The following is a 15,359-nucleotide window of genomic DNA, read 5'->3' on the forward strand; positions in this document are numbered from 1 at the left end:
TTATGCATTTTTCATTTTGAAGATAGATCTAACAAAGGAGTTGAATGTCTCAGCCATTTTTAAGTCATTAATTTCTTTCCCTTCCTCATTTATTAATGGAATCTACTGTCACCCTAGTATTACTCTTTTTTTTTTTAAATCTTGATGTATTTGCAGAAGCCTCGCTGGTTCCTCTAGCCCCTTTGTCTACAATTAGCTCATTACACTGTCTTTTTGCCCTTGCATTTCCCCTGGAAATTTCAAGTGATTCTGCATATGCTTGCCTGGAATTCATTCCAGAGCCTCTTTCCAGTACCCACAGATCTTTGCTTAATTCCTTCACATCCCTCACCTCCCAACACCTGTATTACTTCTTGTTTCTGAACTTTGACTAATGTTTTAGAACATTATTCTTCCAAAATATGTTTTACAGGTATTTATTCTTGTATTTATTTGTTTATCTAAGTTTGCTGTCTTAAATGTTCAATACCCACCCAAAACCATCCCTCACTTTGCTGTTATTATCACACACTTGTTTTCCTGGTTTACCCCTGTGTTACTCTATTAGAGAGACCACCAATAAGTGGTTGGTTCTCATAATTATTTTTTCTTTACTTACAGAGTCAATTTTGCTCACAGCAAAGTGGATAGTGCACAAACACACTACTGCAAACAACTTGTACAAGGTTGTCGCTAGGAACTGGTGGCCTCAGTTACAAAGCAAAGGAAGTGAAAAGCCACTTTCAGATCTTGTTCAGTGCCTCTCAGACTGGCATAATCAGGCACTAGGAGGACAAGAGGCTTACTGTGCAGAGGATTCATTTAACCCTCTCCCACCACTTCCTTAGAGCCTCCTAGCAGGACTGGGACCTTTACAACAAGCTTTTTAGTTGGCAGCTGCAAGAAGCCAAGATGTAACAACGTTGCTACTTACTTGCTTTAAAAATCTGTATTGTATTGCTTGGGATCAGTTGTTATCTCTTTGTAGTACATATGAAGGGTCAGGGCAGTTCAGAGCAAAGGTGTGTCTAGCCACAGATCCTGTCTCCAGCATAAAACAGCAGCACACCCAAAGATAAGTGATAAAGTCAGAGATGCTGGTTCTTCCTCATTACCATCTCCTCCTTCAGAAACTTGTGACTCAGGGACTTCCTGAACCAGAGGTGGTAGATTCATATTTACTAACCCTTCATAGATTGTTCTTCTCTGAATCACTCAGTGGCTTATTGAATACTTTGTGCATTTTCAGCATACACAAAATTCAGTACTTAAGAATGTGTTGTGTGGAGAAAACCCTTGGTATCAGGCAATGAAAACTATGTTCAGGGGACTGAAGCTTAAAATCAGAACTTCTTAAGCTTGTTCAGCTGCATTACTTTCCCTTCTTGTTCCTGACTCTGAATGTCACTGTTTCCTAGTCTCAGTGAATGTCTTGTGAAGTGAAAGCTTCACATGGTCCTGAGCAGGAAGTGAAGCTTCAGGGGACATCTCCATCTCTCTTTTCGTGACTTCCCACAAAATCTGCAGTCTTTACAAAATGAAAGGCTGAAATATGGCACATCATTTTTCCAGAACTGAAGTAACAAAAAAGTCATAGAGTAGCCATGCAATAGGCTTTGCAGATTCCTCTATTTCTCTAGCTTAAAACTTATTAAAGTACTTTGAGAAGCCAAGAGGAAGAGATTTGAACCAGATATCCATGACATGTGACTGTCTCCAAAGCAGTTACAAGTGCCTTGAAGCTGCAACATATAATACTTTGGGCTAATACGACTAATCCCAAAATATCTTAGTATTTTTTATGTGACAAACATTTGACACTTGCATAGACTAACTTCTCTGGGACCTCTGGATCATTTGGTCAGCTCAACAGTAAAGGCTTCCTAAAGCTGAAAGGTATACAGTGAACATCATTAAGATGGTTATGAATTATTCATATTGCTATTTTTTGGTGTTAACAATTTATTGCTCCCAGTATCACCCATTGTAGATTAGGGTCTACCACAGAGGTACATGCAAAGCCATACAGAGATGGATTTGCTGTCAAGGTCTCTCACAGAGGAAATAGCAATCCCATGAGCTCCCTCAATGTATGGCAGCACAAACAGCCAGTGCACATTTGTGCCACCACCATCCATCACACTTACTCTCATCCATTCAGCTGCTTTCTGGCAACTCCAGCAGAGTCTGCTGCAGCCCATGGCAGAATATGGGTCCTTGGAGGCAGAGGAGAGCCATTGGCTCTCAGACACAGCCAGGCAGTTTTCTGTGGCTGTGATAGGCAGCACAGTGACATCCCTGAAGTCAAGGTGCCCACACATTCATTATGGTATCACTTGTAGCACTGGGACTCTGTGATGTATCTGATCACAGCCTGGTTTCATCTCTTGTCCCACGTGCCATAGTGTCAGCTCTGTAACACTGCAGTTCTCATCACAGAGTTCTACAAAGCACTACCTGCTCCTCCTTAAAATCAGAGACTGTATTTCTTCACAGCTATCATATTTTCACTCACTGTGCTCCTTCCACTTCCACTGGTAATCCCAGACTTATAAAATACACATCTATCTGCACTTGCCTGAGTACAGCTACACTGGAGTTTGATTAGTGCCTTCACAAAATCTCTCTTGCAAAGGTCTCTGGAATCCGTGCTCTCACTGCAATTCTTCTCTGTGTGTTTTTCTTCTTTCTAGGCATAATTTATATGTTGCTGAATCATAAGTGAGCCAAGATGAGTAATGGTGCATGCCAGTCTCTGTTCTCATGCTCTTCAGTTTGTATACTTACAAGGCAGGGATAGGCAGGACTCATTAAAAAGAGGAAGAATTTATCTCTGAAACCTCAACCCAATCCTATTTATTTATGGATAGTTTTGAAAAATAGCTTGCCTTATTTATCATGGTGGGCAAATATAATGGAAAAAACCATAACCATAAAACATATCTCAGTGCATAGCAGAACATGTCTTTCAAGCGGAATGGATGAGATTAAACCTCAAAGCTCTCATTAATGCGATCGGAAGCTTGATGCTTAATTCTCCTTGATTATGCTAAAAAATTCAGAAAAAAAATAATAAAAAAAATAAAAATCTCATTTCAGAAAGCCAGTTGGGGCTGCTAACAGATAAACATGCACTTTCCTGTCATCATTTGCCAAATTGAAGCTTTTAAATCAGGGAAGGAATAGTCAAGGACATCATAAACCTTTCCAAGCCTGCTTACATAACAAAGTCTTTATCTCAAGTATGAAGAATTGTGCATTCAACCACAATATAATAACCTTAACCTTGCCCTGTAGCTTGTTATTTTTATGTAGATTTTATTATCCAATATTAGCAGTTAATTATTATCACCTGAGGGTCTTTGTTAAAGAGGCAATCCTACTCGTTAATACATTTATTTCCTGAAAACATTTGGGGACACAGGGTTTGAAATGTCTCTTTTTCCAGAATAATACTGCAAGCACCCCGTGGGGGCCAGATCCAGCATCTCCCCAAGGCAAAGGAACTACTGATGGCATTGCAAGGCTCAGTGCTGGGTACCACTTCAGCAAATACATCCTGCTCATTTTTAAGGACATTTACAGTCTGAAAGTTTTGGTGATTTCAGTGAGCTGCCTGTGTTGGGTTTTTTTTCTCTGCAAAAGAGAGGCAGAGCAAGAAAAGACTAAATAAATATTTAATGTCCATGGCCACATCTCGTGCAGGTGGATTGCTGGGCTGCTCTTGCAGGAGGTGGAGGAGCACCTGCAATGCTGCATCCCTGCATGGTGCATGCCACATTGTAAGTGGGAGCAGTTGCTACACTGGTGGGACAGGGACTCTGCTCTGATGCATTGCAAGGCTGAGGACACCAGCCAGGTGGTGCATAACATCTCCTGCAAGCACTGGCTAATGCAAACAGATGTGCTTAGCCCAGTCTTCTTTTCAGAGCTTTCTGCTGGTCATGGCTCAACATCCATCACGTCCCTAAATATCCTGTAACTGTGTTGTCCCACACACCTGGTTTCCTGATGCCTCTCCTCTTCTCCCGCTTGATGTGCCCTAGACTTTTAGAAAAGTGTTGTCTGCCAAGCCTTCTTTCTGTCCTTCTTCATAGTGAGAGGTGGTTTGTTTTTTAAAATAATTCCCATTTCTCTGTGTTTTGAGGGTCTGCTACTTCTGCTTAGTTTCAGTAGATCTGCTGCTCCTTATTATCTGCTCCAGTGCAATCAGAGAGAACCTTTTAAAATTTCATTCCCACCCCCTTCCCCTGAGGCAAAGAAATCATTTAGGCCTGCAGCAATATTAAAGTTCATCTGTCACTCCCTTTCCACTCTTATCTATCAATGACTGTACTCCCTCTGGGCTCTGTTTGTTTGCCAAGAACATATTTAGGGAGTCTGTTATTTGTCTTTCCTTCTTTTGCAGGTTTAACCCCATTTTAGCATTGTATTTCCTTGTCATGTCTGTGCAGCCATTTGCCAGTTGTCTCTCTCCATCTTCCTTCTCAGGAAAGTCCAGAGGTTAGAGATGAATGGCAGAGAAAAGTCTGTGCAGAGTGAAAACTCAGACCAAGCTGGACCATGTCTTTCCATTGGCTTCACTGGACTTTGGCCACTGACCTGGTAATTCCAGCAATTTCTGTGCAGGCAATGGTCTCAACTGGGATGCCTAGAGACCTTCCCCTGCAGAGGAACCTCTTCACTCTCCTTCTCCAACATCGCTTGAGGCAGGAGGGGAAAGTGCTTCCCTCTGATTGCCTAAATTTCCATATCCCATTCCATTAATTTGACAAATTTTTGCCACCTGTCAAAAACAGGAAATTGGATTTGACCTAGATTATGATCTCTAAAAATAATTATTGGTCGCAAGCACTCCCATCTCTTTGTAATCTGAGTATTCATTATCATCTTGATTAATTCTGATGACAGGATGGCATAGGATACCCGGGAGACATGAGACTTCCTCATTTATCTAATTCTTAGGTTAAGTGTGAACACCTTCAGATAAGAAAAAATGTATAGTACTTGCCCTGCTGCCATCAAACACTTTTGTGCTTAATACAACTTTTCAGCAAAGTGATGCTATTGAAACAAGCCTTATGACTTTGTGTAGACATGAAATGATCTATTTTCTTATGTAAATAGAGAGATTACACAAGTGTGTAACCTGCAATGATAAAAGGCCAAATAAATTAAGCAACAAAATTAATTTTAAAATATATGGAAAACCAGATTGTTTCCAGATTTATCATCTACAAACTGTGTCCCAGATATTTGGTGGCAAACTGGTGGTATCCCAGTTTTATTAATGACATTTAAAGGCAGCCCCTTTCACACCAGTAAAATAACACATCTTAATTCATGAAAGAACATCAGCAGACTTGATACTAGGTAGGTAAATAAAGACAAAAAAATCCTTGAGGATTTGGTATCGACACATAATCCTTGTTTTTTATTTTGTTATACCTCTGATAGGGATTTGAAAGGGTTATGTTCACCTGCTAGGGCCTGGAAGAGTTCTAGCCATGCAGTCTCTTTAGAAAGGTCATTTATATATTTGTCTTTAAGAAATCAGATTTATGCTATTGATTTCTAGATTGCGGAGGAGTGAATAGAATCCCCCTGTCGTTTCAACCTTTTCTTCTCATCCCCCTTCCTTTCATTACAGATATTTCCAATACCTGTGAAGGCTCCCAACTGCACTCGGGGCTCTCTGCTCCCCTTTGCCCTTTCCTGGCATTTCTGGAAGCAGCAGGTTGCAGGCAGGAGTCACTGGGCTGTGGGCTGCTCTTTCTGTGCCAGGTGTGAATGCCAGGCTAAGCCCTCTGGGCTTTTCTTACATTTATACAAATTTAAGGGAAAAAATGTGATCCTCAGTAGTGGCACAACATCTCCACTGATCATGTTATGGCAGTAGCATAGAAACTTCTGCAATCCTTTGGACACAGCCAAATCTTTCTCTCCTCCCTCTATTTTCCAGCTGGTTTGCAAAAGCCTGGTTTTCTCCCCAGCCTTTGGTCACCCATCAGCTGGCATCCAAACCACTGACAGATCACACAGGGGAGAAATACTCGCCCCTCTGTCTCCAAGACAAGTCTCAGTTCTCCCACTTGTCCCTGACAAAGTTCCTCGATGTTACTGATGATCCAGTGGTTGGCCAAGATTACTCTGTTCATTTTGCACTCTTTGTCTTCATTGTTTCATGCCAAAGGCTCCAGATGGTGTCTGTACCACTGTGTATTGCATTTATTCTGTGAGCAGAGCCCAGGGTCGCCTGAGTCCATATGAACACCAGTCCTCGCTGTCTAATTAAAAGGACCTGCGGCTATTCCTTGTCCTTTATATCCAGAACAGTGACTTAGCAAATGAGAGTGCAATTATCATGATATTTACATCTCATCCCATTATGAAGCCCATCGACCAGATTTGCACATTCATAGCACTGCTACTTTCTGGAGTTCATCCTTTGTAGCTGCAAAATATACCTAATTACATTATATTGTAAGATGAGCATGGTGACAAGAAAAAAGGACCAATATGCACATATAACCATTATTTGGCATATATGGGCAGGGTCTCAGCTAATATGATTCAGCAGAGCTCTATTGAAGTCAATGGAACGACAACCTCCAAAAGCCACAAACCCAGCCCAGTGCATTTACTCACATGCGTTAGGATTGTGTCTTGAGTCATGCATGGGGATTCTCACACATCTTATCTGTCTCTGTAAGCTCAGTATTTCTCTGGAGATCTCATACCTTCTCTCCTCAGCAGTTCTGACTGCCTCCTTGCTACCTGGGGCTTCTCCAGGCTCCAGTGTAGGTATCTGTGGCCTCTCTCTACATACACTATTCTGTTTCCTTTCTGATCTACTGTAGAGTTTGTTTGCTTGCCATTTGCACATCTCTCTTTAAAAACCAGGGCCTTGACAGAAAGAGATGAGCAGGTTTGGGCAAGCAAGATTTTATATATCTGTGTCCTGCTGCCTGCTAGTGCAAAGTTTGCTTGGTGTGGATGTAACAAACAGAAAGAGCTTTCCTATAACCTAGCATAATATAGTTCTTGTCAGAGTGAAGCAGCATAAGTGGGGTACAAATTATATTCAGGTGGAGGTTGAGATTTATAATTCTGCAGAGACTAAGAATAAAAACATAAATGCACTTTCATTCCAATGTGCTTTTATTCACTTGATTTAAAGCTACAGCAAGCTGAAGTGACCTTAAATCATCCAGGGCTTATACCATTAAAAAGTCACATGTGTAATGTTCGTCTTCGTGTGTTTTAGTAACTTTCCAAATAGGCATTCACTGGGGACCCTCAGCTTCATGAGAGACTAAGATTAGGAGGATATGGACTGGAAACGTTCCGTTAAACTCTAAGTATGAATATCTGAATGCAGAGAAAAGAACCTATTTACTAAATCCTGATTTTATTTCTAGGCTTTGCCTTCAGTGGTAAACTCCTTTGTTTAGTGCTGAAGCATCTTCTCTGCAGGTGGGAGGGTGATGTCTTCTTGAGCCAAGATCCCTGCTGCTTGCAGATCAGACAGCAGGGGCAGCTCAGTTTAAGAGCCTGGCAGCTGGCACATTTTCCCTTCCCCAGCAGGAACCTGAGGGTTTCATGTTTTTTAACACAATTCACCAGCTGGGATCGTGTCTTCCAATAAGCAGTCAGATCGGAAACTGCTCCAAGCCCCCTTTTCTCCCTATCCCACCATCTCAGGCTGATACTTGCACACTGATCCAATGTCCAAAGCTGCAGCTAGGCTGCCAAACCCCTGCACACTCACAAGCCAAGAAAACCACTGTGTGCCATTGTAATGTGCTGTTGTGGGCTTTTTTGCACCGATAGCCTCAAGTGCTTCACCAGAACGACAAGATGCAGCTCGGCCATCAAGCAAGAATCCTTTGACCTGGACGGTGGATGATGTGGTCTGGTTTGTGAAGGATGCAGATCCTCATGCTTTAGGTCCCCACGTGGAGCTCTTCAGAAAACACGTATGTAGAAGGCTGCCTTTACCACTTCTTGGTAACTGAAGTCCCAGGAGATAGCAGCACATGTCACACGTGTACTCCCACTTGCCTTTGACCGCTGTAGGTAGTGTTTGTGCTCAGCCAGGTTGAACACAGGAACACAGGGCCCTGCAAGGAGTTCAGCACCTCTAGGAGGCTCTTGCTGAAGAAGTTTGATGTATTACTTGAGAATATGGTCAAACACTGGAATGGGCTTCCTGGAGAGGTGTTTGATGCCCCAAGCCTGTCAGTGTTAGAGGCTTTTGGAAAATGCCCTTAATAACGTGTTGTAACTTGGTCAGCCCTGAATTGCTCAGGCTGTTGGACCAGATGATCATTGTAGGTCCCTTCCAACTGAAACAATCCTATTCTATCCTATTCTATACTATGCTATGCTATGCTATGCTGTGTCATGCTACTCCATTTATTGTTCAGGGGGAGACCCTAAATAGTGTGTTTAGAAAATGCTCACAATTTGTTCCCACCTACTCCAGCATAAACTATTTCTATGCCAAGCCTAAGAGAAAGCACTGAGGATCTAGTGCTCATTTTTCATTGTCAGATTGGCACAAAAAAGCCTCATCAAAATGACAATTTTTTTTCACAGGATATCTATGTTTCTTCTCTGAAGAGCATTTTTTTTGTGTGTCTCCAGATACTTAGCAGGAGAAACCCAAAACAGCCAAGCTTTTAATCTTTTTCCCCTCAGTATTATGTAACTACATAACCAAATTTAACAGACCTGCTGACTCACTGGAGGATATGATAGTTGTTTTTGTGAGGCAAGCTCCAGTGATGGAAATCATATTATCCTTAATTAGTAAAGGGGAAGACCGTATGAGATGGAGTTTCTTGTTCTGTGGTTGTATATGGACTTGGCACCAAAGTATCTATTAGCATCTTCAGCCTCCTTCTCTATCTCTCCTTGATCAATTCAGTCTGGCTATGAAAAATGGGTTTTACCCTGAAAGTGACTTGTTTGTGTTCAGCTGGAGGTCATAACTTTGGATGTAAGTGCCTGGACCTGGGTCTAAATGAGAATTGCTCCCCAGCCCCGAGTTCTGAACAGCACCTCAGGTTGCAAAGCAAACGAGATGGCTTGATCACTAGGTCCCACTCCTTGCCTGTGTGCCAGCAGAGACAGGTGGGAATGTGGGACTGCAGACAAAAGCTGAGGGAGACAAATGATGGGCTTCCAGCTACACCCTGGATGCAGGGTTTCCAGACCCTGGAAGAAGAGGTGACTCAGGAGCAGATGAAAATGAAGATGTACACAGGCCTTGGTGTCTGCTCACCCTAGGCAGGTATTGAGGCCATCTGGCATTCTGTAGACAGGCCAGTGGGCTGAGAACAACAGCAGGCACAGTAGTGCTGGGACCAAATCTGCAAGTGCAGGTCAGGTGCTGGCCTACTTTTCCTGCCTTCTGCAGAGAAGTCAGATCTGCCTTATAAGCTGATTAACAAAAACATGACCTGTGTTGGTCATGTGGGCAACCAGGCAGATAAACAAGCCACCTTCAGATTTGAAGGAACTTGCTTTGGAATGAGTTTCTGAGACTATCAGAAGGGACTGTGCATCAAGAGAAAACTCTTTGTGCAAGGGAGAGAGCACTGCCATGGTCTGAGGCATACAGGTAGATCCAAAAGAAAAACCCCAATCATTTAACGTTTATCTTGTAAATCTGGAGAGTGCCAGTGCACCGGTTTTGTCTAGTTCCCACTTGTAGCAAAGGATGGCACAATGTGTTTGTATGGAGCAGCAGGGGAGTGCAGGTTCCAGGCAGTCATGGGTCACCTGCAGTGGAGCTTGCCACGATACTGCAGCTGCTCTGTGACCAAAGAGATCAAGCTGAAAGGCCACTAAAGACCGTCCCTGTCATCCTTTGTTGCACACCCAGCACCCATGGGCTCTACTTATCACTGGTTTCCCTGTAAAATATGCCATAGGTGTGAGAATCTGGGTAAGATTGCCACACAATTCAATTCAATTACACCTTTGAGTTATATATGTCCCTGCAATTTTTCAACCTTCAAACCGACCTGGATTAGCACAAAGACCCCAGGGGTGAGAGACAAGTGATTAGTCCATTAACCTCAGCCGTATCTTCCTGCATGTTCAATCTTTCTGTAAAGCAGGTGCATAATTTACTTAGAAGCACTTACTGTCATTGACAAGGCCAAGCTACCACCCAAAAGAGTTGCGTTGGCAATCAGCTCCTCTGAGCTATGACACTGGGAGAGAGAGGCTGGTGGGACCAGCAGGGATAAAAGGCTGGAGGATGTATCCTGCTTGCAGGCAGTGTGCTTTCCCACTTCTCTATGAAGCCATGTGGGTGTTGACCTCAGTCCCTGGAGCTCTCCCAGCATGGAGCCCACGTCCTTCACTGCCGCAACAGGCACTGCAGGATGCCCTGGCTCTGTCTCTGCTCTCCTACCAGAAGCAGAAGCTTTTCTTCTTGCTAAGACACCCAAAGACCTCTGTCACGAAACTTCTTACTAGCTCCCCTCTGCTGTTCCCTGCTCCCTCAGCTGGTCTGTGTGCCAAGGAAACCTGAGCTCATCAGTGATAGAGCTTTTGGTCTCATGGAAGGCAGCCTGGCAGCCTGGTCAGGGACCTCGGACCAGCAGTGTGTGAGAGCCCCATGCAGTGCTCTATCAGCAATAGAAAGACTTAGAGGAAGGGAAATGGAAGAGGTGAAAAAGTTACATGGAGAATTATCAGGTAGAAAACTCAAACTGGAAGGGATTGAAGCAATGTTATGGTCTGACAGTTCAATTATGGCCAGTGATTGGCAAATGCATGTATGAAGAAGACAAAAAACTTTGAGTTTAACATATCCAAATACCAACCTATTTCTGACAGTGCTAGACATCAGACTTAGGAGTATGTGTCTTTCTCTACACTTTCATCTCAAGTGCCTGAGCACTGATCACTGAGCTGCCACTTGCTGCACTCCTGTCACAAGTGGAGGCCTTACCAGGGCTGGTGTCTGTTCATGAGGCTGCAGAATACCAAAGAAGGGATATATGCAAGTATTTCTCAGGCAGAATATAGATCCTGAAGTCTTTGATTTGACTTCAAATGAAGTGCTTAAACACCCATGAAGATGGGTACTTTCATCTTTCTCACTGAAAGAGAAAGAGGTGCCCCTCAATCTGGGGTACACCCACCACCAGGTGCAATTCTGGTTTGCATGGAACATGGCATGTTTAGAGGCTACTCTGCTTTTGGAACAATAACCTCAGAACAAGTGCTGCAAGAAGCTGGCACAAACACAGTAATATTCACTTGTGCAGGTGGAAACTGTATACCCATATCCACTGCGTCATGATCTTGCAGCTCATGTTTGCTGTGTCCATCCACTTGAAGGAACATAGCAATGATCTCCTGTAATATTCTGACTTGTAGTGTGCCACATCTCAGCTCATGTGAAACAAGCTAATTGCACTGAATTTTACCAGCTCCAGACCTGGTTCAAGATCTTCTGGTGGGGCTGTTTCAGATGTGGGGACTATGCTATTAAATCCTTCAATTTTAGAATATTTTTAAAAGGGCTGACACAGTAATACTGTAAAGAAGTCCAGCCAACAATCTGCACAGGGGCATGGCTAATAAGGGATATTTAATTGGATACGAATGCTCCCTCTGGCATACTATTGTCATGGAGTTTAATTTTAACCCCTACACAGTAATAATAATGGAAATAATAAAATGCTGAGCTCAACATTTAGGAACAGCTGCCTCTGCACCCAGCCCTTGACAATGTTTTTACCCTATGGCACCACAGTTACAGGAGCTCTTTTTCTATTTCTTATGCAAATAGTAATTATATGTAACACATTCTTACTTTACCTTAGCTTCCTTAAAATAATGGGAAGGAGAGGGGGAAGGTGAAGGCAGTTTCTATTATGGATAGAGTGGGGGTTGCAAAATGAAGAGCATTAATTGATTGAGTTAATCAGAAAATGACCTTAACTGCTCATCAGCTAAATCACCTGCTGAATGGAATAATAATGATCAGCGAAAATTAGGATCCATAGTATTGCTTAATTAGTAGGTAATGGATCACAGGGAAAAGATCTGATGATCAGAATCATAGAACACAATGTATATGGCATTGGTGTGTATGCACATACACAGAGCACTTGTGATGTTTTAGCTCTGATGGTCTGAGTATCTAAGTGTGCTGGAAACTGTGAGGAGGGGAAGTAATTTTTAGCAGATCTACTAACAGTCAGGAGAAAACACACAAGCTCTGAGTCCTTCTGTGTTCTGCAGTCCCTAGCAAAAGAGAGTGTCTTTGTGTACTCAGACTCCTTTGTGCTCAGTACAGCACTTTGTAATTTCAGAGTGTTTTTAAGCCAACAGGTCTGGGATAAACAAATTAACTTGGTGGCAATTTCCTCCACTTACATGAGGGTTAAATTAAAATTTAACGAATTGTATTAATAAATGCAATGAAATAAGCAAGTTACTACTGTCTTCAGTTTAAGAAAAAACCCATATGCATACACACACCTCACTGGATGTGAGTATACTGGAGATATGTGAAACACACAGGTAGCCAGGAGCAAAGCTGGAACTGAGATCTAGAGGTGTCCTATTAGCAGTTCATGTGGTCACATCCCCCTCTCTCTCCATCACTCATTCCTTTCTCTCAAGGCTGACTGGGTTTTCTTAGAATTGGGCTTCGACCAAACCTGATTTTTTTAAAAAATCCTCATTCTACTTGCAAAATAATTGAAACCTCAGATAAATCTTATAGTTCCTTGAACAATAAAAAGCTGCAATTAATTAAACCTTCCTTTACAGCTTCCTTCTATCGTACCTCAAATCCCCTTTTTTAAAGTGAGACTTCAAAATGCATGAGATTTCAGCGTGCGCTACCCTAAAAGACACACTGTTTCTGACTCACCTTGCTTAACGTGTCAGGATGCAGCCCTGGAAGGGGGTTAACACGTTTCCATTCTCTTTCTCTCTTTTGAAACCAGGAGATTGATGGCAATGCTTTGTTACTGCTGAAAAGCGACATGATCATGAAATACCTGGGGTTGAAACTGGGACCTGCGCTGAAACTGTGTTACCACATTGATAAGCTCAAGCAAACCAAGTTCTAACAATCTCTTGAACAACAGAATCTGAGCTAAATCTGGACGGAAAACTAGAGGTAACACGTTGCCTTACAGAAATGCATTCCTTTGCAGATTGCTTTTCCTTCTTTTTTTCAACAGAGACTTTGTCTTTTTTAACATTTATGCATTGTCAACTTTTTTTAATCCAATGGGATCTTTTGGGCTGCTTTGTGTTAATAATTTGCCAAAAAGTATATAATTACAATAATTATTTTGTATCATTAATATTATTATGATTATAGTAAGTCCTATTTTTGTAATCAGAAGTCGGAAATCAAAACCAAACACAGCTATGGCATATGCTGAGGACTTCTAGAAGACAAACAAAGAATCCCTCACTTGCCACGGGTCTGACTCGGAGGAGTAACCTCTGAGCTGCATCAGCTTCGTGCCAGCTCTACCCATGCTCAAGGGCTGGAAAATTGCAGCATTGGTCACCTATTGTCTGATGGGAACTTCCCCATCTTGCACTATCTGGGAAACTTGAATTATTCAGGAAAGAAAAGGAAAGAGAAGAAAAGGAAAGGGAAGAGAAGGAAAGGGAAAGGAAAAGAAAAGAAAAGAAAAGAAAAGAAAAGAAAAGAAAAGAAAAGAAAAGAAAAGAAAAGAAAAGAAAAGAAAAGAAAAGAAAAGAAAAGAAAAGAAAAGAAAAGAAAAGAAAAGAAAAGAAAAGAAAAGAAAAGAAAAGAAAAGAAAAGAAAAGAAAAGAAAAGAAAAGAAAAGAAAAGAAAAGAAAAGAAAAGAAAAGAAAAGAAAAGAAAAGAAAAGAAAAGAAAAAATAAGAAAAGGGGATAGGGTTTTTTTTAACCAGTTAAAGTACATTTTCCCACTAGAGGGAGCAGCCCTAACAGCCTTGAGGCTGGAGCTCCGATGCCATGCTGCTTTCTGTCTGATGAGCTTTGACCATCACGACTCTCCTATCGAGCACATCCGTAAATACCGCCAAGGAAGCCCCGGCTCCCAGCAGGATAAGCCCGTCACCGTTTACAGATAATTAATTCAAGAAAAGCCCAAACGCAGAGAGTGTCTCTGACAGGATGTTTCCCGTTGCACCGAAGAGAGGGTGGATGGCTCCCACGGTGTCTGGTGCACACAGCTGTCAGATCCCTTCCCTGAGCCCTTTCAGTCTGGCACACAGTTTGTGCCACTCTAAGAAAAAAAAAAAAAAAGGAATTTCTGGGTTTGTTTTTGTTTGCATCTTTAAAAAAGTGAGTGAGATGGATGGGAATGTTCCTCACGAGGACCATCTCTGCACTTTGCAATGATGACCAGATTCCAGGACAGATGCTGTAGGTTTGGTTCCTGATTGTGCTGCAGCTTTCAGGACACAGACAGATGTGCTGGACTTTCTGTCTCAAGTGAATTAAAAATTCACTTCTGCCTCTTACACTAATCTAAACGGTGTTCATTGATAACTCCGTGTAGCCGGGGGGGAAGGACAGGTCTCAGGCTGAGGAAGTAATCTGTGGAATGGGCATATGTCCTTGTTTTCATTCACAAAGGACTACAAAGGGACACATCCATATCACTTAGACCCTTAGTGCATGACAAGGAGAGGTAGCAAGTGTTTGTAAGTCATGCAGGTGATTTTAGAGCTAGTTAGCTCAACTGAATTGAGAGACAGGGTCCTGACAATATGCAAGATGTACTGCCTGACCCTATTTATGTAGAAAAGAATGTTGCCAAAAATACCTCATGGAATAAAACTCAACTTGATGCATGTTGCTAGACTAGAACTCCTACAAAAAGACACATTCAAGGCCTAATCCTGAAAATCCTTAAAAATATGAGAAACCATGTCCTATTAGACTTTCACTAAACTCTTGGGGACTACTCCACCAAATTAAAAAATTGTCATGAATTTGCAGGATTGGATCTTTACAGGACTGACCAGCTTTCAGCAAATCCTGTCTGCATGCTGAAACACCCTTAATAGGAACAGCTGAACAACTGTATTAGATGAAAAGTCATATACTATTGGGAGATTAAATTCTCAATGTGCCAATGCTTGGAACATAACACCCATACACATCACTCTGTACCTGTAGTATAAAGAATGGTGATCTGTTCAGCCAGCTGTCTGGTTGAGGCTGAGGTGACTTCCCATCAACATCAAACCTGTACAGGTCAACTTTAACTCTTACATTCTTTTTAAAACTGGGGAGATTTTCCCCATGAAGATTCTCAAAATATGTAAAAGTCTTGCTGTATTAGTAATGTCACCTTCAGAGAGTCCTTTTGGTGTTTTTTCCC

General features: G+C 42.1%; 1 protein-coding gene across 2 annotated transcripts in view; it reads left to right on the forward strand.

The window, feature by feature from the left end:
- The window catches only part of SCML4 (sex comb on midleg-like 4 (Drosophila)), a 44,039-nt gene extending 30,948 nt beyond the window's left edge, over positions 1 to 13,091 (forward strand). For both annotated transcript variants that reach the window (XM_009083480.1, XM_009083481.1), the window contains exons 6-7: positions 7,813 to 7,958; positions 12,966 to 13,091. In XM_009083480.1, coding sequence (XP_009081728.1) covers positions 7,813 to 7,958; positions 12,966 to 13,091 — 272 coding nt within the window. The remainder of the gene's footprint in view (positions 1 to 7,812; positions 7,959 to 12,965) is intronic.
- The last annotated feature ends 2,268 nt before the right edge of the window (positions 13,092 to 15,359 follow it).

Source organism: Acanthisitta chloris, unplaced genomic scaffold (genome assembly GCF_000695815.1).
Source record: "Acanthisitta chloris isolate BGI_N310 unplaced genomic scaffold, ASM69581v1 scaffold5731, whole genome shotgun sequence".
NCBI lineage: Eukaryota > Metazoa > Chordata > Aves > Passeriformes > Acanthisittidae > Acanthisitta > Acanthisitta chloris.